The 21,172-nt window shown below is 37.0% G+C and overlaps 1 protein-coding gene across 13 annotated transcripts in view; it reads right to left on the bottom strand.

Annotated features, from left to right (window-relative positions):
• CD36 (CD36 molecule (CD36 blood group)) overlaps nt 1–19,986 on the bottom strand; it is a 36,922-nt gene extending 16,936 nt beyond the window's left edge. Inside the window, exons 1-5 of one of the 13 annotated variants that reach the window (XM_031048368.2) lie at nt 19,445–19,986; nt 15,990–16,081; nt 14,474–14,547; nt 9,053–9,289; nt 760–920 (exon numbers count right to left, since the gene is read on the bottom strand). In XM_031048368.2, coding sequence (XP_030904228.1) covers nt 760–920; nt 9,053–9,172 — 281 coding nt within the window. In that variant the 5' untranslated portion in view covers nt 9,173–9,289; nt 14,474–14,547; nt 15,990–16,081; nt 19,445–19,986. Of the gene's footprint in view, nt 1–759; nt 921–9,052; nt 9,290–12,234; nt 12,334–14,473; nt 14,548–15,989; nt 16,082–16,492; nt 16,514–18,314; nt 18,459–19,444 lie in introns of those variants that run through there. The other 12 variants (XM_031048356.2, XM_031048359.2, XM_031048361.2 and 9 more) reach the window with 12 other exon arrangements.
• Nucleotides 19,987–21,172: the final 1,186 nt, after the last annotated feature.

Genomic DNA, 21,172 nt, shown 5'->3' with positions numbered 1-21,172 from the left:
GATTCAGGTAGACCCAATATCCCAGGTAAGAAATACTGCAATGGTGAGAAGAACTATAGCTATCATTTCTTACATAGTCTTCTCTAAGCTTCTGGCAGAGATTTGTCTCTGATACCAAAGGCACCATCACCATCACCAGAGTAAAACATTTATGTTTGTTGGGAATTAACCTTCATAAGTATTTCTTAACTGGTTAGTTTCCCAGTTCCTGTTTCCCACCCTGAATGGGGATGGACTGCTGCCTCTAGGCACTAACTAGTACATTCAGAAAAAAAGGAATCATTTTCAGAGGAAAAAATAAAAAAAAAGCTATAGCTTAAAAATAAGTCATAAAGGAGCAAATAAGCAGAACACATTATGTAAAATAAATATGAGTGATATATGGGTGACAAGATAATTGTTTGGGTTTAGGGCATCTAGCATATTATCTTCTTTGTAAAAGTTTGGCAAAAACTGAAAAGCAACAAATACAACATTTGTGTTGTTGTGCCAAACATCTTGCTAACGAGCAATAGTTTTTTACAAGAGCAAAGAGCTTCACACACAATCACTTATTTCTATATGTGTTTTTCCAATGCAAGGCTTGGTACAGAAAGTGTTTGTGATTGCTGTGTGGAGCTGCAGTTTATGCATTTTTGTCAAGTCTAACTAAAATACAATGCTAGAATTTCAAAAATAAATTGCAACTCAGCATAACTTTATCTGACTTGAGTAAAATTTGTGATATGACATGTCACACGTTCAGCGGCCTTTGCTTACCTGTATGTGTAAGGTCCTCTTTGTTCAAGTTGTGGACGTGCTCCTATCTGTAATACCTCTGAAGGATTTAGTACATGGAAAATCCAAAATTGCCTGTAAACTGAACTTCCTGGCACAAGCCAATTTTGAAAAGCAATGGTACCATTGGCAATGACAGCTTCCTAAAAGAACAAAAATAAAAGCTAAAATTAACCACAAAATGTGATTGACAAGCTGCATTTACTTTCCAGATGATCGTAGAAGATTCACTAGCAAACAGGAAAGAAAGCTATCATTGATGTGAGGCATACAGTACACATTTCTGGCCACCATTTGGAGGCAACCTGGCATTCCTGCTAAGAGCAAAACCAAGGACCCCTAAAATAAGTAACCACAAAGCTGATATGATTGCTACTCTAGCCTGTAGAAACACTCTCCTACTGCTGTGGTTGGGCATTGCTCAAGTTCCTAAATACTTGACAAATCCACTGATGATTTGCAAAAAGAAAATTATTAAAATAGAATGACTGAATGATACCCAGCAGTTTTTAGAATCCATAAACTATTTCTCATACATTTGCAAATAGTCCAAGGGAAGAAAAGAAAGCTATCTCTAAGCATTACTCAGTTAATAAGTAATTTTGCACCCAGAGAAAGCAAATAGTGTTTTTGCAGGACTGGTTTTTGTCAGAAAACTTTTGTCACTAAAACTGAGACTTTCTAAGAAATCCTTCTAGTTTTGATAAAGTTAGAAACTTTTATTAGAAGTTTCACAATTCTAGGGAATGAGGGCAAAATATGGCTCAGGACATAGGGCATCAGCAGATTTATGTCTGTGGCACTCAGCTACAATATGTTAAATGTCTATTCAGTCCTTAGGACTGTCAGGAAGGAGAGCTTATAGAGATATTTCCTGTATTGTCAGGGAAATGCCTGCTTTCCCTGGTGTACCTCAGGCTTCTTTCTGTATGATTTTCCCAAAGCCCTGGGATAATGTAGTGTTTCTCCTTAATGGTAAAAATTCAGAGTTTTTTCAGTAAGAAGAAAAATTTAGGCTGCCTGGCTCTACCATGAAATAATCTTTTATTGGAGTGGTGCAATATTGATTAGTTAATTTGCACAGATCATAAAGTCCTATGAATTAAAAGGCAGAAATCCCTCCAGAGAACAAGAAAATACATATTATATTGCAAGTTGCTAGGTATTCTTTCTAGCTTAAGTTTCTGCCTCTAGAGTTTTCTTAGCAAGCGCCATCAAAAAATACAGGATATTACCAAAGAACCACTGCAGTTAGAAACAAATACTGTGTTTTGGAGAACTCATCACATAGTCAGAACTTTGTCTGTGGAAAGCTGTTTGTATGGTGCAGTTGCAAATGCCTTGCTCGTGGTGTAAAGAACTGGGCTTGCTGTCTGAATAACTCCTATAATTAATGCACAATTGTATGAGAGGGGAAGGAAATCTTGCAGCAGAAACACGTTATCAACTTGAGATCTTCAGCAGACAGCTGAAGTTCTCTTCAGCCTTGTTTTGCAAACCTCCGAAGGTCAAAGACTGTCACAGCTGTGATCCAGCACAGGGCAGACCATCTCCTTGAGAAAGAGAGAATAGCCTACACAACTGAAATCACCTTTTCAGTTTCCACAGAGAACTGCTCAAAGGATCTGACAGAAGCAGAGTGATAAAAAGAAAGGCTGAACTTGGTCTGCTCAGAGTCTGCCTATGATCTGTACTCAGCAGGGTCAAGGGATGGGGAGAGGCACCATTTGACATCCTGCCTCTGTGAAACTGGATTAGGGAAATGGTTAAAGATTCCTGGCAGCACTACGTTCAAAAGGACAAACTAAACTATCTAGAAGTCAACAACACACTGGCACAGAGGTGAATAGAGAAATGTCAACCTTGTGGCAATAGATTTTAAAATAGCGTTACTTTCTTCTTGAAAGTTTCCCCCTCCTTCCCTTTCTCCTTACCCTCATAATCCTTTGCTAAGGCTTATAATAGTACAGAATTATATGTTAACATCTCTTCCACTGCAGAGTTTGCTCGGGGTGCCTGAGCCGTAAGACCTCTCTTTCCATACTGTACAGACACAGAAATATTCCCCAACCTGCCTCCAGCTCTAGGCATTCTGAGCACTTTGAAAAATGCTTATTCTACAATGATGACATCCATTATGTTGACTTGGAAGGATATAAGGTATATGCTTTCTCACATGTAAATTATCTTATTTTTTTCAAAGGGTGGATCTTTGCTGTAATCTTCTTTCTGCTACTGCAGGGAAAGCCAAGAGTGTGTAGCACTTTATGCTGGCTCTTTAGTACAAACAGGACATCTTTCCATCCAAACTGAGACTACAGGCTACATGACAGGCCGTTTCATGTACTTTGTGTACTGCCCCTTGCTGCACTTCACTATAATAGGTACTTTCTTATAAATCTAAAATAAAGAGGTGGGGTGGCTCTCCTTTATTTTTCATGCAAGAATAACAATGTCCATATTATCCCCTTAGGAAATGCCAACAGAAAAAAATTACTTTGGGCACTGTACAAAGAGATCCTTGGGACCTGAGTACATGGGACAGGCAGGTCACAAAGACTTACTATGTGGCTTTACAGCTCACTATTTACTGTGTGCTAAGGCCACCATGGACAATCCCAGACGATGCTTCAATGGGACAGCTGATACAAACTGATAGTCCTGCAGTCAAAGGGGCAAGCTGGCTCCTACAGCCACCAGTACCTGACTCATGCCTCTCCTTTCCCTTGTGCCAGCACTCATTCCCCAGGGAGCTGTTTCTGCCTGCTTTACTGGGGAAAGATTATTTTATTATTCGCCTCTGTTGTTTTTTTTTCTCTTTTTTCTTTTTTTTTTTTCTGTGTTACCTTTCTACCAGTGAGAAACTTGGCTCAGTGGTCTGTGTGGGGGGAAAGATCAGATGAGAACATGAGTTAAAACAAGGAAAGCAGTGGGACAATAGAACAAGACCATTGTTTTCAGTGGCATACAGCCATTACTGTGAGTAACATTTCTCCCACAAAGGAGGTGTGTATGTTTCTCTGTTATATGGTTCAAGAGTGCAAACTGTGAGTTAAAGCAGAAGAAAATGTAGAGCTCTGTCATTATCCATGTCTTCATTTGATAAAACTAATATCTACCACACCAGCAAGCCCTTAGGTTTTGGCTGTTTGATCACCAGTGAAGTCAGCTCTAAACACCACCCCATCTGTGGCTGGTCACTTGTATACTCCCCTAGTCACACTGCCATGCTTTGCAATATTAAGAAAGGTGGGGCAATTTGGAAAACTACTGATCTCCAATTGATAATATAAAACACTTCTCAACTCCCTAGTCAACCTACATCAGCTCTAACACCCTATGCAATAGTTAACTATTGTTAGCAACTGTAGCTATACAGTATCTAATTGCTACACCACCAAGTCCATTTCATGATCTAACTGCGCAACACAAAGTGAAATCAATAGGAACTTTAACCCCTTTGGTTTCTGACACATTTTTCCCCCATTTGTGCTGGTTCAGCTGGCAATACATAAATTCAAGAAATGCCAAGCAGTCAGCAGTTGAAGCTTGCTGTATTTTGTTGCTTTGTGCTGAATTCAGCCAGCATGATTCCTGATGAAGAAATACAAAATGTAGGACAAAGTTGCTGTCGCAATGAAAGATCTGCCCACATAGACAAAAGATGCCATTTTCTGGGAATTGGGAATGCCATGAGTACTTTAGGAGGTAATAAAATTGTCACTAGTTTATTTCTGTGTTGTATGTGTTGGGCTGCATATGTAAGCTGGAGGAAACAACTGATACAACTCTCTAAAACTGGATAAATTAAGTTCCAGGAAAGCAAATAAAATTTTACAGCTGAAAGTGTGAATAGACATTTATTACTTTTTAAGTAATGCTTATAAGCTTAGTATTAGCCTTACTATTCAGGCTTTGTTGGACAAAAACTTTTAGCCCTTTTTCAGTTCTTTACAATAAAAAATTATGGAAACCAATCTAGTTTATCACTGGCAATGCTGGTATACATGTGATCACATAGATCCCTTATGTTCTGCTGAGAGCCAGCAGTTAATTTAGCTTTGTTAATTCAGATAATGAATTTGCATATGAATGTCATAAGCATGATTTTAAATTAAGTGTTTTCTATGCCTCCAGTAGCTGAGGAGATATAATCTGGACAATTGTAGATAACATAGACTGACAGATGCATAAACATAACGATTGCTAAAACTGATAACCTTATTTTTAAAAATAAGAAACTAACCCTGAAAACTCTACAGGAAGACTTCAGCACTGAGGTAATGTGACAAATCATACACCATCCTGTGCCACCAATTCATCAGGAATTCAGTACATTAAGTACCATTTTGTGGCTTCTGTTAATCTGAGCTCATGGGCTCAGTAGAAAGTAAAAGCTCCTAGAGAAGTGGGTGTAATATAAACCAGCTGGAAAAAAAAAACAAACACCCCCCCCCAAAAAAAAAAAAACAAAAAAACTAAAAACAACCTGATGAGCTGAAAAATAAAAAAAAAAAAAAAAAAAAAACCCAAAAAAAGTTTTATCATAAATGAAATGATGGTAATTTTGCCTAAATAAATTGTATTGTTTTAAGGGAGGGAAAAGTGAAAAAAAACAGTAATTGAACCATCTAAAAATATTTCCTTTCCACAATATCAGATGCAAATTTATTTGATTTTTTTTCCCTTTTTTATTTTTTTAATTGTTAAAAATTATAATGTCTAATAATAATAATGATAACAGACATGATAACATGCAACTGCAATATGTGGAGCTGGCTAAAGAGGAACATTCTCGTAGCCTCAAAACAATATTTTTTGCTAAGAACACTGAAAATCTCATGTTTCACTCCTGACTGTGCCTAAGACAGTTTCCAAACCCCCTAAAACATCCACATGAAAGGCACCTCTGCACTCTGGATAAATTCATTCTAGGAAACTAAGCCCTTTGGTACTGAAATCAGAGGCACCTCTTAAGGGGGAAGCCTCTTTTCCCTAAATAGCAACAGTGCTGAAATAGCTTAGCACTAATTCATTCAGCGGATCCCTGCCAAGATGGTGGTGGTGGTGTTATTTTGAGTGTGCTCTTCAAGTGACCATTTCTTTAAAGAGCCCCTAAAATGTTCAGAAAAATACATATAACATTGGCTTTCTTTAAAACCCTGTCCCATACTGGAGGCAGAACTGGAAACAGCTTATCTACAAAACAGATCTGTGGTTAGAAAACATAACAATGCTTTTTGTCTTGAAGCACAGATCTGTTAAACTGGAGCACATGAAGAAATGACATGTTCCATGCTGCATGGACTTTGAGTTGTCCACCCAGGGACTATTTGTGAGAAGTGAACAGTACCTGCCTTCTAGGAAATAACAACCTATACCCTGAGAGTCTCTGTCAATTTTGTAAAGGGACCTGAGATTGTCTATGAATTTGCTGTTGCTTTCTCTTTGCTGCAACAACAGTATACAGCCCTCCCAGAAAATATGTCCTGCAGTGTTTATTCAGCCTAATATCCTAATGACTGCAGTAAAGAAGAAATGAGTCTGATAAGCTGCAAAGATGTGCGCTTAAGGGAAACATGCTCAGGCTTCCCACTGTTAGCAGAGCAAGATGGTAAGAACTATTGAATGCATTGATTTTTGGAATTAAAGTTGTCCCTATTTATTGGCAGATGCTAAGAAGTTCAGATGGCGAGTAAATTGATTGTAATGCAATTTGAACAAATCTTGGTAACAAGATAATTTATGACAATTTGACTAATTATAATATGAAGTGTCTTAAAAATGTTCAGGAGAAAAAAAAATCAACATTTCTTTCTCTAATCCAGCAATAATATTTACAGCAACATTCATTTCCCCTAGAAATATAGATTGGGTCTTACTGCATTGCTGCCAACTTGTGCAAAGAACTGGGATTTGCACTGAAGTAGGATAGGCAGAGGAACAACTATGGATCTTTTTGCAAGCTTTGGACTGTGGAGATTTCAAAGCATAATTTTGCTTATAATGGTGATACCTGAAATAATTTCTCCCTTTTATTAAAAATACTGCATTTTGATATTTGTTTACTCAGTGGGTGAGGACCTAAGTTCAGGCTTTGCCTCATATAAATCCAAATAGATATAAAAATGCTTACAGGCCATATCTAAGAGAACATCTTGCTCATTATTTTTTTACTGTCCTAGAACTTCTATTCTTAAGAAATACCAAATAAAACAGTCATTGGAACTGATTTGTTTCTAACAAAAAAATTGTTTAAAAAATAACATTTTAAAAAATAGAAGATTTCAGAAAAACATATTTTCAGTATGCTCTGCTCAGCTGACCTGTTTCTCTTGCAGTCAGCTCTACATTTATCATAACTTGAGTAACAAATATTTGTTTTTCTTAATAGCTGTTTCATCAACACAAGGAAACCACAATTAGTTAGATTGAAGTCCCTCTTGAGCATCTGCTGATCTAACCACATATTTCAGCTGCTGTACCTTGGCATATCTTTTCTGAAAAGGACTAAAGAGTCTCATGGTCTCACTAAATAGTCATCATGCTAAACAGAAAGAAAATAACCTAGACTTGTCCTTAGGAAAAAAAACATCTCTTCACTTTAATAAATAAAGCCTCTACAAATTTACTCTTCCATGTTTTATACAAATATTGGTTCAAATTTTCCTTTTTATATACATCAAACAAGCTGCCTTGCAATAAGCACAAGCATCTGAAGCACGATCACAATGTAGAAAATTATAAAGAGGTTGAGAAAAAAATTGCTCAGTATAATATTTTACCACTAAGAACTCATACGGGTATAATTTAATATGTAGATGCTTGCAAACCATGCTGTATAACTGGTTCATTATTATAAGTAAACAGATGAACCCATAACATCACTAATATGTGTAATTTGCTTTGGAAATATTTAATGGCATAAGACAACACTGGATAAATTCAAAGTGAATATTTAATGTAAGTAGATACACATTTTTAAATTCTCTGTTTCTAAAAAACTTCTTATTTCCTCAGTACATCAATCAATTAAAAACAATTTGCAAAGACAGAAAGTATGACTCTGTCAAGTGTCTCAAGGTGGGTGAGACACTCGAGTGAGAAATATTTTATTCTCTAGAAATTCGAAAATTTCATGAAAAAAAGAGGTTTTAATTGGATTTGCTGACAAATTTTAAATGTTATATAGAACCCTTAGGGTTCTTTTTAAGTTTTTTTTTAAAAAGTGGTACCAGAATCTAAGCAGGGCCTTGGCAGCTTAACATCTGACAATTCATGTATCTACCTCCTCAACTGACTTCAAAAGCTGTTAATGACAGTATTCCAGAAGGGTCTTAGAATAAGTATGTCCAAGATCTCCACAGTCTGTCTTCAGAGTCACAGCAGATCTTTAGGAGGACTAAACTTCAGCCAAAGACCTTAAAGTTTCTATATTTTAATCTGTAGGAGGCCACATCTTGGCTGCAGCGACCCCACAGAGACTCCATGACTCTATGTCTCCGTGGTGGACACTGCTGGGTTTCCATGGTCTTTCATTCAATACTACTACATGATATAGACACTCAGTTATGCACCCTTCCCACCAGAGGTTTAACAAATTAAGTTTTCATTTTATTTTAAAGACAAAATGAGATTTTAAAGATATAAAATAATCTAAAAAAAAAAATCAGAAAAAAGAAAACAGGCTACAACACTTTACATTATCTATTCTTCACATTCCGTGAATCAAGGAGATTTATATGGTCAGATCCTGCAGCTTTGTGGAGCACACTGACTTGGATCAACTCATCACAGAATGTGAGCTGAATGTATTTAAGTGTAGGATTAGATCCTGCATCAGAAGTTTGTGAAGTATGTAAATATAATTTTATGGAGTAAGTACCAAAATAAGACAAAAATGCAGAAAAATAAAGAAGTGGATAATCATGAAAGAAAAATAAAGAAACAATCATAATTAAAATAAATACAGAAAATGTTTAATTCAAAATTGCATTACTGAAAACATTTCTTGAAAACAGTATTTTGACTTCTCATGTGAAGCATGAAATAGAACAAGCAAATAAACATGGCAATATAATGAATACATTTAAAAAACATTGCTGCATCATCTTTTCTCAGGGAAGTTTAGATTGCCTATGTTACAAAAACTGGGTTTAATAAAGAAAATAGAGAAAAAAGCAGAAGTGGAACAAAAGTTTTAAAAATAACGACCTTTCAATATCCAAAAAAGCATCCAGGCTGAAAAAAAAAGTAAGAAAAGAAAAATATGTACCTTTTTTATTGCTTTGCCTATGAGGTTATCTCCAACTGGTATCAGAACTCCTCCAAAGATAGCCAACACAGCGCCGAAGATAGCCCCAGTGAGGAGCCCACAGTTTCTGTTACAGCCCATTCCTCTCCTTTGTCAGGTTGCAGGCAGACAATGTACAAATATCTTGCTTTAAGACTTGATGGTGTTTTTCTCACTTCTTGGTCCCAATAGACTCACTGGTCTTCCTGAGAGAAGCTGCTAATATAAGGAGAGAGTGAACAAAAGTCACATTCCAAAGCTCAAAGTGCAAAGGGCATGAGGTGAAGCAGGTAGGTAGATAACATTTCAAAACCAGCCAGTGGCAGCCAGTGCCAAAAAGAAAAATAATAATGTTGTATACAATTTTGGCAAGCTAGCCCCTTTTTCCATAAAATTATGTTTTTTTTTCAGTCCAATTCTCTCTGAAAGACTGATAAATTCTTTTATTAGACTTTTATTAGGCTTGGGGAGGGGGGGGGGGGGGGGGGGGCTGGGCTGTGTTTTGGTAGGCACTGACATGATTATTATTCAGCTGACACTTTTCCTGACACAAGCGTCCTCTCTAAAATCTCTCTGTGTCAAAGGAAGAGGCTGTAACCCTCTGCTTTTATCAAATCCTGCAATGCCCATGGATCCAGCTTCAGGAAAACCTGTGAGTTCACACCACCAGTATAAACTACCCAGGAGGTTTCTGCATTAAGGCAATAAGCAATAAGGAAGCCCTCAGAGTCCATCAGCACTCTGTTAGGAATGGCAGCCTGTAATAAGAGGCACATAGAGATTTCTGTCTTTCCAAACCTGTCACTCCACAGTCCAGTAGTGAAGGGATAAAACTGTTTCAGCAACTTCATGACAAAAGCATAACTGAATTTTCTTTTTAGACCCACATTCTTACCATCATCTGGTTTCACTAATCCCAGTTGCCTTGGTCAGCAGGTTGATTATGTGTCCTCCAATGTCCCATCAAAGCCAAATCATGTCTAAACCTGAGCCCAGACTACTCATTTGTCTGCATTGGAAACACACTTTTTTGCCTGCTCTTGCACTGACAGCAGTTTATGGCACCCTTGCCATTAACAAGGACTATTTCTGTATAATTACTCTCACTTGGTATTTTAATAATTTCTGCTTGGGTACTTGTAAGCAAAGTGATCAAAAGATTACTTGCAAGCTCTGAAAAATACCCCTCCTATAAAAGTCACCCAGTCCATCCACGTGGAGGTACACCTTAATGTAACTGCAGGTTCACTTAGTTGCTTATCTCTCTACCAGCTGTTACCATGTGCCTTTATGCAAAACAGCAATAGAACACCAATTTATTAAAGATTCGTTGATGTAGTGGATGGATGTGTAATGCAGTTAATGGCAAACTTCAAAGCGAACTCAAGTTAGAAATATAGTAGACCCAAAAAACTTTCGAGTTCCCATTGATTAGGTGGTGTGGGGGTTTAAAAGTCTGATTGCTGTTGCACATTGTAAGAAATCTAAGGAGAAGCAGAAGTTTTCAATATGATCAAATTCTGAAAATTAAGTATTTCAAGTTGATCATTTTCCCCAATTTTATCTAATCTAACAGAATTAGTTTTTGAAATGTGGATATACACATTTCAAAATTTATAATTAAAATTATCTCTTCCATAATGTTTAAAGAGGTCTTTTAAATATATATACATATATTCTTTTTTTGGCTTAAAAACTGAAGCTTTTCAAATTCAACAGAAATACACCTTCCACCAAAATACATTTCCATCTAAGTTTCTACAGGCTTTCCAATGGATTAATTTTGTCTTAGACTAGGTAACTCTCATGAGCACTAGTAGTAAGCAGCTAGAAAGCAACTAGCTGCTAATAACTTGTGTCTATTCCAGGCTTTTGTAAACTGTAATATATTTACCCTTCTCCCACCAAAAACAATGCAATAGCAGTCTAGACATATCTCAATTTATGCAATTCAAGTTATCAATTACATAACTGCAGTGAAGAGCACTCACAACATAACACTCAATTTCACGTGGAAGTCAAGCTATTCTCATTTATTACAACTGAATGTAAAATATGAAGATGAAAGTAGAAATTTCCCATAAGAATGCAGTTGTGTCTGGGAATTCAAGTGGACATTATTTACCTTGAGCAGAACAGAAAGTTCCATACCAAAATTAGATATTATCTATGAGACTATGGTATCATTTAAATTTAGATTTGACTACAGGATTAATAAGAATATCCACCCCATTCTAAAGTGTTTGATATGTACTTTTAATATTGTTTTAAATGTACTTAAGAGAATATTGACAATGGGAATGGTCCATTCAAATCTCTGAAAAAAACGATTTATAAACTGAATAGGAGGAAAAAATGCAAAATGTATTAAAATTTTTATTCCCTACATAATTTATACTTCTGTACATGTAAGTTTAAAGCAAGACATGATAAAAATAAAGCAGCATAATCTTTATTTTCTTAATGATTTTTCCATCTCTAACAGTAATTTTTAAACATTGCTTGACATGTTATTACTTCAATCTTGCAGAGAATCAGACATATTATCCAAAACCAGAAAAACTATAAGGAGAAGAAGAGTGTGTTCAGTGAAAAATAAAATGGGGTTTGAAAATTCTTATTAAAGAGATTCGACCCAAACTCATGTTTTTTATTTAAACGTAATTCCAGTTTCTCTAAGGTCAAATGGTGAGATTAAAAATCCTGAAATTCCTGACAGATAATTTTGCAAGGAGGATGGTTTTTTTCTGCTTTTAAAAGCATGAAAGTCACCAAACCCAAAACTAATTTGACCTATGTTGAAATTATAGCTTTGATTTTTTCATCTGCAATAGTAAATGCTACAAATATAACTTTAAAAGGATGCATTTCTTATAAACTTAGATGACTTCAGTACTGTAGGTTCAAGAATATTAAAAAGCAAAAGACAGAATGAATTGGGAAAGCCAGCAATACTAAACATAAAATACCACTGCTAACATTAATGAAGCATTTTAACACATGTAAAATGTCACTGTTCCTTGGAAACAGCTTTGCAAAATCCTGCACTTTTTTATTTTTTTGTTAATTGCAAATAAATATTTTCAAGAGTTTTCCACAAAATGATTTTGAAAGTATTTCTGAGGAAAACCCTCTGATTTTAAACAATGTATTATGTGACTCACCTTGAATAAGGGCAACTGACTTTTCAGCTGAGCATACAACCCCTTAACACATGACTTGCATCAAGTTATGAGTAGACAAGCAGCTAAATCTCCACACCAAGCACATAGCCGCTATACTCCGAGGGGCTGTTTATATATTCCAAGAGATGTCATTTCCCTCTTTATCTTTCTGCCAGAAGAAGTTAAGTTGTATTGGTGTTGGGGAGGGGGGGTTATTTTTGCAGTCTGACTAAAAGCCACTGCCTACATCTCGTGGTAATATACTTAGCAGCTGCAATCTTTGTCAAATTTTGATCCAAGTGAGTCAAAGGTCAAGGCGACAAAAGGGCAACTTACTTATTTGGCGCCCAGTCACTTCTCTAACAGCCATTTGGTTTAAAATTGCTCATATTAGCAAGTTATGACTAACCAGTTCTTGACAGCTTCTTTAAGATACAGAATATTTGCAAATATTCTTTGCTATATAGCATGCTCTGCTGTGTTAATAAAGCTTTACTAATTCAGTCATTCTCTGTCAAAAAAAAAGGCTAAACACCTTTGCAGCTCAATCATTGTTAGAGTATAATTTCAACAACAAAGATCAGGAAATGTTAGAATATTTTTGAAGGGATTTTTTTTTTCACAGCTTGGATTACACTTCCTCAGCAAGTGCTAAAGCTCTTCCTCTTTTACTGCAAGTTCAATGAAGACCCCAGAAGCTTTGTTTTCTTAATGTATCTAAAAATGTTATTATTTTCACTGACATTTATGTAGACCAAAGTGTCTCCCAAGCACAGGGTCTACTAATAATTAATAACCAGTTCGGCAAGCCTTCACACAAATAACTTTTAAATAACTCCCCATCTCCTGTGAATTAAATGAATAGATTGTTTTAAAAGATTCTTCTGGCAGCAGCAAGAGGACATGATTGATATTTGGCTTGTGTAATCATAAGAGAGAAAATATTCCTAAAGAAAAGTTTTATGTTCAGACTTTCAGGGTAGTTTATGTGCTTGGCATTTACTGTATGCTTTGACTGATAGTTTACTATTCTGGTTTTTATATTGCCTGTTTGAAAGTTAAGCTTTGGTAGCATGATTTTAATTCCCATGTTTCTATAGTCATGGCACTCACAGAGTTCTTTACCTGCCTGTTATGAAACGTGTAAGAATTAATCTTAACACTAATCTCTTGTCAGATGCGGAGATGTTAGCAGATGTTAGCTGAGGTTAACAAGCAAATTGGAAAACTCCAGGAAGCTCCTGTCTGTACCTTTGTACACTCTGAATTTGTCAGAGGACACTAACCTTAAAAAAATAAAAAATAAAAAGCAAACAAACAAAAAATACACAAAAAAGCCAACCAACCAAACAAACAAAAAAAACCCAAAACAAAACAAATAAACCAAAAATAACCTTCTGGCTGTTAAGTAAATACCAAGCTCTTGGACAGAAGTTGAGGTTAATGTTCTCATCGCTCAAAACATGATTTCCTATAAGCTTTTGGTTACTCTCCCTATTTGGATATAAAGGATTTATTTGGGTTATTAGCATCATCTGATATGGCTTCTACACTCCCTATCCAAAATCCTGTTGCCACCACTCAGTGGTCATCTGGTTCCTCCAGTTATTAGGTCCCACAAAAGTGGCTGTATCTGACTGAACAGTGCAAGATTTAAAGCATGCAGGAACTCCACAAAAACCCAGAACACATGGCTCCTGTCCCCAGATAAGCTCTTTCTGGCTCAACACACTCATATTCACTCATGGGCATTTAATTCAGGAAAAGAATGACAAAGATGAATCATCTACAGAAGAAAATATGCAATATGTGAGCAGCTGGATGAGACTTCTGCCCCTCCACATGTAGTGGCGATACTAGGAGGTCTTCTCTTATAAGGACTGAAATACTGTGTGTAAGAAAGGTAGTTTGATTTCCTGTAGAAATTAAAATCTTCTGAGCATCATATCACACAATACAGAGGAAGCAGCACATAAGCTATTCACCCAGACCAGCCTCAAAAAATGTTTTATTTCTATTGCATTAGAGCCTACCTGAGTGATCATAGCCTATCTTCAAGTGCTGCCTATAAAGAACTTAAAGATATAACATATAAATTATAAAAATAATAACATAAAACTGACATTTCTTAAATTACACATTCACTGTCTTTGTCTCAGGTACTCTTACTGTAACTGCTATTTTGAACCATCTCATTTTCCAGTAGGATAGAACAGAGTTAAATGGCAGGAATACTCACCTCACCTTTACAAAGGAAGTATTAAGATATTTCAGTTGTTTCAGTTTTGGTTTTAATATCTTATCTCCAAGGTCCTGTAAGAAAAGGAAACCTCGGTTTTGTAGAGAATTATTTTTTTTTGTTTAAAGTTAATTACAAATATTTGTTGAAAGTAACTTATTCAGGTAAAAGTAGGCATCTGGATTAAGGAAGCTGAACTGGTTTCCTCTCCTCTCAGTGGAGAAGTATGAGCACATCCATGTACTAACAACCTCTACCTTAACATCTACCTAAAATGCTTATCTTAGGCAAGGATGTACCATATCCTCTGGAGATCCTGATGCCTCTTCTTTAACTGCAGAGGATCTAAACGACTCACTTAAATTAGACATCTAATTTTCAGAAGGTTAATGTTAGAACAATTCTATAAGAATTTCCTAAAAAGGTGTTCCAGTTCCTCTCCCTATTGGTGCACTGTACCATCAATACCAGGACAGCTATACAAAGTTATCTTAAGTGCAAACAAGTTGTGAAGCAAGAAGAAAATGCAATGGGAAAACTTCAAACCACCTGATATTAATGGAAAGTATAGTCAAAAACTGCAGACATGGTGTAGCATTCTTTTGCCCATCTCTCATCACAGACTTTTACTGCAAATGTGTTGGCCTTCAAGGCTTTCCAGTGTATGCCTCCAGGCGTACTCCAAACATTCATATCAAGCAGTCTTCAGCCCCCCCCAAAAACATCCTCCAAAACATGTATTAATACCTGATTTCTCATCCAAAGAGCTTGAAAGACTCATTCCAAATTGCTATGTACTCCTTCAATATCCACTAAAGACTCCAAGCTGTAGTTTTCCCAGCTCTGTGAACTATTAGGACCTAAGGTTCTGTACCTTGTGATCCTCAGTGTGTCCTGATGATATGGAAAGCATCCTAAAATACTATTGGCCCAAGCCAACTTGGCAGCACTACAATGGAAACAGCATGATATATTTGGCTTCTGCCAGTGATGAGCTTCTCTCTCAAACTGTAACTAGGCTCTTTAAGGGAAAAATGGGTGATGAAAGACTGTGTAGCTGTTTCAGTTCCTTTTTCCTAGACATACTGATGCTGAGCTTTTCTTCACTGACTGTGGCATGCATAAGATGCTTCCTTCCTCAGACCTCAAATTCACTTTTAAAGTGTATTTTCAAGTTATTTTAGTAAGGGAGTCAGGTGAAGAAAGCACAAAAGAGGCAAGGTGGAATGGACCTTGATTCTTCCACTCATGTGAGAGTCAGAACATAGGAACGAACTTTGCCAGCTGAAGCAAATACAGAAGCTGTAATATAATAACTTAGGCTTCTGGTAAGTCTGAAGCAACAAAGAGCTATAAAAATCTGTTATCTGGGCTGGCTCAGTCTATTACTGATAGAGACATTTCTTACTGAAAACTAAGGAAAGCATTGAGAGGAGGCCCCAGGGGTAGAGGAGAGCAGTTTTAAAAGCAGACATCTTTTGAAAGTCAAGAGAAATTTAATAAGTCTTGTCCCTACCTGGGTAACTTCACTTCTTGCAAAACTCTTCACGTTGGTTCAGAAGTCTCAGAATAATGAAGTAATTCAGAACTCCTTCACTAGTGCAACACCTAGTTGAGAAATAGTCACCATAATGAATCATCACAATAACAGTGACTTACAAGAGTGACTGAGTAGGTCTTATGTTAGCCTTTGCCTACCAGCTACACCGTAATTTTGTCTGCATGATAATTAAGAGCAATATACGTGCAGGGGATTTTTCTAATTAATGAAGAAGTAAATTTCAGGTTACTTTTCTGATGACTTCTCAAGAATTAAAGCCCAGTCAAATAATTGGCATCCTTTTCTTTCAGTTCATGTGTTCCAGACCTGGAGACATGTCCTTGGTCAGAGCAACATGCAGATCTTCCTAGGACTTTGGTTCAGTCTCACAAGGTATTTAAGACAAACCATGAGCCTACTGCCAGAAAGAAAAACCCTGCTTTTCATCAGACCACTGCAAGAAGAAAACTTTAACCAACCTCATGTCTGGGGACAGTTGCTTAACCCAACTTTAAGAATCAGAATCTGTAGTTGGGATGGTATCGGGGGATCCATGCCTCTGCTAGCAAGTTATATATATTTTCTACCAAAAGAAAACAAGACATAGAAAATCATCTGGAGAGTCAATACAGGCCAAAGACCTTCCTGATAAAGCTATCTCTCTTGAGGGGGAATCTCAGAGATGATAGCAGTGGCAACATGAAGCTGGAAACACCCAGAAAAGCAGAATTTCCCCTTCAGCTGGCAGCAGAGGTACAGACCATGTGGGTCTTGCCTATTGGTCTAGGGGACAAAGCAATTCTCAGGCAGTTGCAAGAAAACATGAAAACATGCACTGGCTGCCATGGAGTTTTTCAACTTTTATAACCTTTCACTATGGATCTGTTGAGATACTGTTGTTTAATTTCTTTATCATACAGAAACTTTATTATAAAAACTTTCCCATACCGTCATACTATCATTTATTCTAAGTGCTAATGTGCTACTCTTGCATGACAAAAAAGGAATATTTTACTTTTTTCATATTTTTTGAGATATTAAATTATTTAAATGAAAATATGAAACACAGACACCACACACACTAAACCAACTAAAACTGCAAAATAAAATCACACTTGACACAAGAGCTACATTGGCAGCAGCTGAAGTTCTAAACACATTAGGAAAATTTGTGTGCTATTACTTCATATTAAGAAACATTACCAACTATGAAGAACAGAGCAGTAGAAAAAGTACTAGTGGTGATTTCTGTGCACTAGCAGTGAATGAAGTAGGGAACTAATAGATACCCTGAACTTCTCAGATCATGTAGTTTTCTAATGCTAGGTTATGGTATTATTCTTTCATTAAATGAAACCATGATACAGAAATATTCATATAACTATCAGTTACACAAAAAGAATTTCCAAAACACAATAATTTAACTGAGAAAACCCTACAATTCTGATCATTTTCCTGGTTCTGCCAATTATATAAATGCTTCTGAAGTCCCTCTTGAGGACAGAAAAATAAATCCCCAGAACTAGACAACTCCAGAGTTCACATTTTTTATGAATAGAACACTTTTTGCAAGTTAAAAAAAAAATGGAAATCACTGAGTTAATAACATAGTTATTGTACCAGTTGTTAAAGAAAATCAGGTCATTAAAACAGCACAAGTCATTAGTATCTATATGACTGTGCTGTATTTATTGAGTTGATCTCAGGACTTCCATACCAATATTAATTTTAGGTATGTTACATTAACATTTTGCTGAACATGAATTATAATTTTAGATCTGCACACCTTCTCCTATAACTAGCAATTGCTACAGTATTTTCAGATGATAATTTATGACACACTTGTAAAATATGTGCATTTTTTTGATCAGCCGTATGCTTTATATTTCTCTTCATATTATTTTTTATAAATGAATATAATTCTTTACATAGTAGACTTTTATATATAAAAGAATAATTCACAAATAATTACACTTGTTACACTTTACAATATGAATACACTAATTTTTAATTGCAGTGTAGAGTTCAAGACTAGTAACAAATATAATCAAGATATTAATATGCAAGTGAAATAATTTAATTATCAGAATATTTGCTTTTTCTAAACTTTAGTAAATAGTGAACTTTATAATAAACAGTAAAGAAATAGAGACTGAATGGTATCTGTCTGCATTTAATAATTTCAGGCTGTTAAGAGCATTTTGCTAGCAATAGATTGCAATAGTATCCTCACACAAATTTAATATGATGTCCAACTACCTGTTAAGAAGCTGCATTTAGTCCAGAAGCAGGATCACATACCTGTAAAGAGGGAGAGCTGCTCTCACTACTCTCGCCACCAGGAACTGCAGAGCTGCAGAAGAGCCTGCTAAATTGGCTCCTTATTCACAGAAAAATCAAGTTGCTGTAGCAACCCTCTAGCAACCCTGGCTGCCCAGACTCCTATGAGTCAGTTGATCTTTCATCAGCCACAAAGAGAAATAGAAAGTTGCACAGACCTTTTAAATGCCTTGGTAGCTATGCTGTCTCGAGTGATAAGGAATTATAAGACCTCTGAGCCAAACTTTTTCATACTTATGCTTTCAAGAAAGACCAGTTTTAAGAAATCCTTTCAGTGCCAGCCTCTTCCTCTGCTCTGTTTACCCTCTGCAATAGCCCAGCAATAGTCCTACACAGGCAATGTAACAGATCCCTACTGCCAATCCAGAACAAGCCTAATTTACTTTGCTTTTTGCAACACAGTCTAATCCAAGTTAATACTCACCATATATTGGAAGCCAGGTAAGGAGTTTCATACTAGAGATAAATCTTCAGATTCAGGCTTATTAATACATATTTACACAAAGCACAGAAACAGGTCAGGATGAGGGATGGCAGCTGTGAATACAGCTGTTCAAATTCATGGGACTCTTTCAATGATTTCTACAGGCTTTGGTTCAGAAGTTTGTTGTCAAAATGAACATCTGAGGCAAGTGCTAGAGCTATTGCTTCCTCTGGCTGTCCTTTTGGATCTTTACTAGATCCTTTTATCATAACAGTGATGAGCTGTTCAAAATCTTTATAAAAACTTATTAATATATTAAAGGTTTTGTTTGGACAGTGGATTGAAGCACATCCTTCCAGACAGTCACAGCAAATAGCAACAGTAAGCAGCCTGTCTGCCAAGGCCTTTCACAATTAAGATAAAAGCTGTCCCAGAGGGTTAACATGACCACAGGTGAGTCATTGTAACAGGAGCTGTAAAGATATGTCCCACTAAATCAAGAGGCATCCCATAGCAGAAGCCTGTTTACCTGGCTTTATATGAAGTTTCTTCTCTAATATTACTGAAAGAAAGAAAAGGAAAGGGAGGAAGCAAAAAATACTCCTGAAATTTCCATTAATCTGGATATTTTCTGACCTATCTTCTTATATAAATACTGTTGTTCTACCTTTGTTCTTCTTGGAGTCCTGTTGATTTCTTCCTGTGTTGCTTTCGCAGCTGCAGCATCCAGTTTGTTGCCAGACTTCCCTCCTGCCTTCTTTTCTACATGTGCTTCCTTTTACTTCTGTTTTCTTCCCCAAGAATCTCCTCCCTCCTCCAGCTCTCAGTCTATCTTCCCCATTTTCCACCCTATCATCTCAGCAGTCACTCCTCCACCAATCATTCCTCCAGTCTGCCTCCTCCTCCATTGGATTAGCCCCTAGTTTATTTCCCCACATCCAGAATTCACAGCTTTCTCTCAGTTCTGTTCTTCTACCCTGCCATTAATATTTATGTTTCCCCAAATCTCCCGTGACCCCTTTATCCTCCTCCTTCCCTTCTTCTCCTTCTTCCTGAAGTCCTAGCAGAGATTTCTTCTTCTAATACTACCAGTTAATCAAAAAGCTGATTGCAACTGAAAGCCATATTTATCAGTGCCCTTTGATACACAAATGGATCTTACCTGAAGAGGTTAATTATAAATAATAATTTAAGTTTGGTAACTTAATCATGTAATGTGTTGTTGTTTGTGTTCCTTCCTTAAGCCTCACACCAGTAAAGCCCATGGCATTCCTGCCCATTACCTCTTCCTTGCCCAGCTGTCATTCAGCTATTTGAAGTCCTCCAACTCCTAAGAAAATGGATATTAAACAGGTTCATCCATACACAAAGAAACAGATGTGCCAGATGAGGAAAAGTCAACTTCATCCAGAACGGAGAGAGGACCTGAGATGAGGCTGGGAACAGCTCACACTTCTCTGCATGCCTGGTCAGACAGGTCCAGTGGTGAAGCAGGCATATTGGGCTATCAAAATCAGGGCTATGCCTATCCTTCCAACCCACAACAGCTAGAATGTAAATGGGCTGCATCACAGAATCACAATCACAGAATTATGGAATTGCAGAATGGTTTGGGCTGGAAGGGACCTTAAAGATCACTCAGCTCCAACCCCCCTGCCATGGTGAGGAACACCCTTGATTCTCAACTTGCTTGGACCGTAAAGGTTAATGGACTTTATGGACTGGGCTAAGCCTGGCAGAAAATGAATTGAGCTGTCTTCTATACATTCTGTGATGAGCAATTTAGATAACAGGAACTAGTACACCAGGTGCCTGCAAAAACAAGATAGAGCTAAGGGCATTGGCCTAGGCCCTGTTGAAGCAAACTCTGGTAAAAGCACTGATAAAAGAGAAACTTTATTCATGACTGGCTTTTCTGGGAAATTTAATAAATATCATAGAATCATAGAATAGTTAGGGTTGGAAAGGACCTCAAGATCATCTAGTTCCAACCCCCCTGCCATGCACAGGGACTCCTCACACTAAACCATATCACCCAAGGCTTCATCCAACCTGGTCTTGAACACTGCCAGGGATGGAGTCTTCACAACCTCCCTGGGCAACCCATTCCAGTACCTCACCTCCCTAACAGTAAAGAATTTCCTCTTTATATCCAATCTAAACTTCCCCTGTTTAAGTTTTAACCCTTTACCCCTTGTCCTGTCACTACAGTCCCTAATGAAGAGTCCCTCACCAGCATCCTCATAAGCCCCCTTCAGATACTGGAAGGCTGCTATGAGGTATCCATGCAGCCTTCTCTTCTCCAGGATAAGCAGCCCCAACTTTCTCAGCCTGTCTTCATACAGGAGGTGCTCCAGTCCCCTGATCATCCTCGTGGCCCTCCTCTGGACTTGTT

This window comes from Melopsittacus undulatus, chromosome 5 (assembly GCF_012275295.1).
Source record: "Melopsittacus undulatus isolate bMelUnd1 chromosome 5, bMelUnd1.mat.Z, whole genome shotgun sequence".
Taxonomy (NCBI): domain Eukaryota; kingdom Metazoa; phylum Chordata; class Aves; order Psittaciformes; family Psittaculidae; genus Melopsittacus; species Melopsittacus undulatus.
The sequence above is the reverse complement of the archived record's forward strand: the minus strand, read 5'-3'. Positions and strand labels throughout refer to the sequence as shown.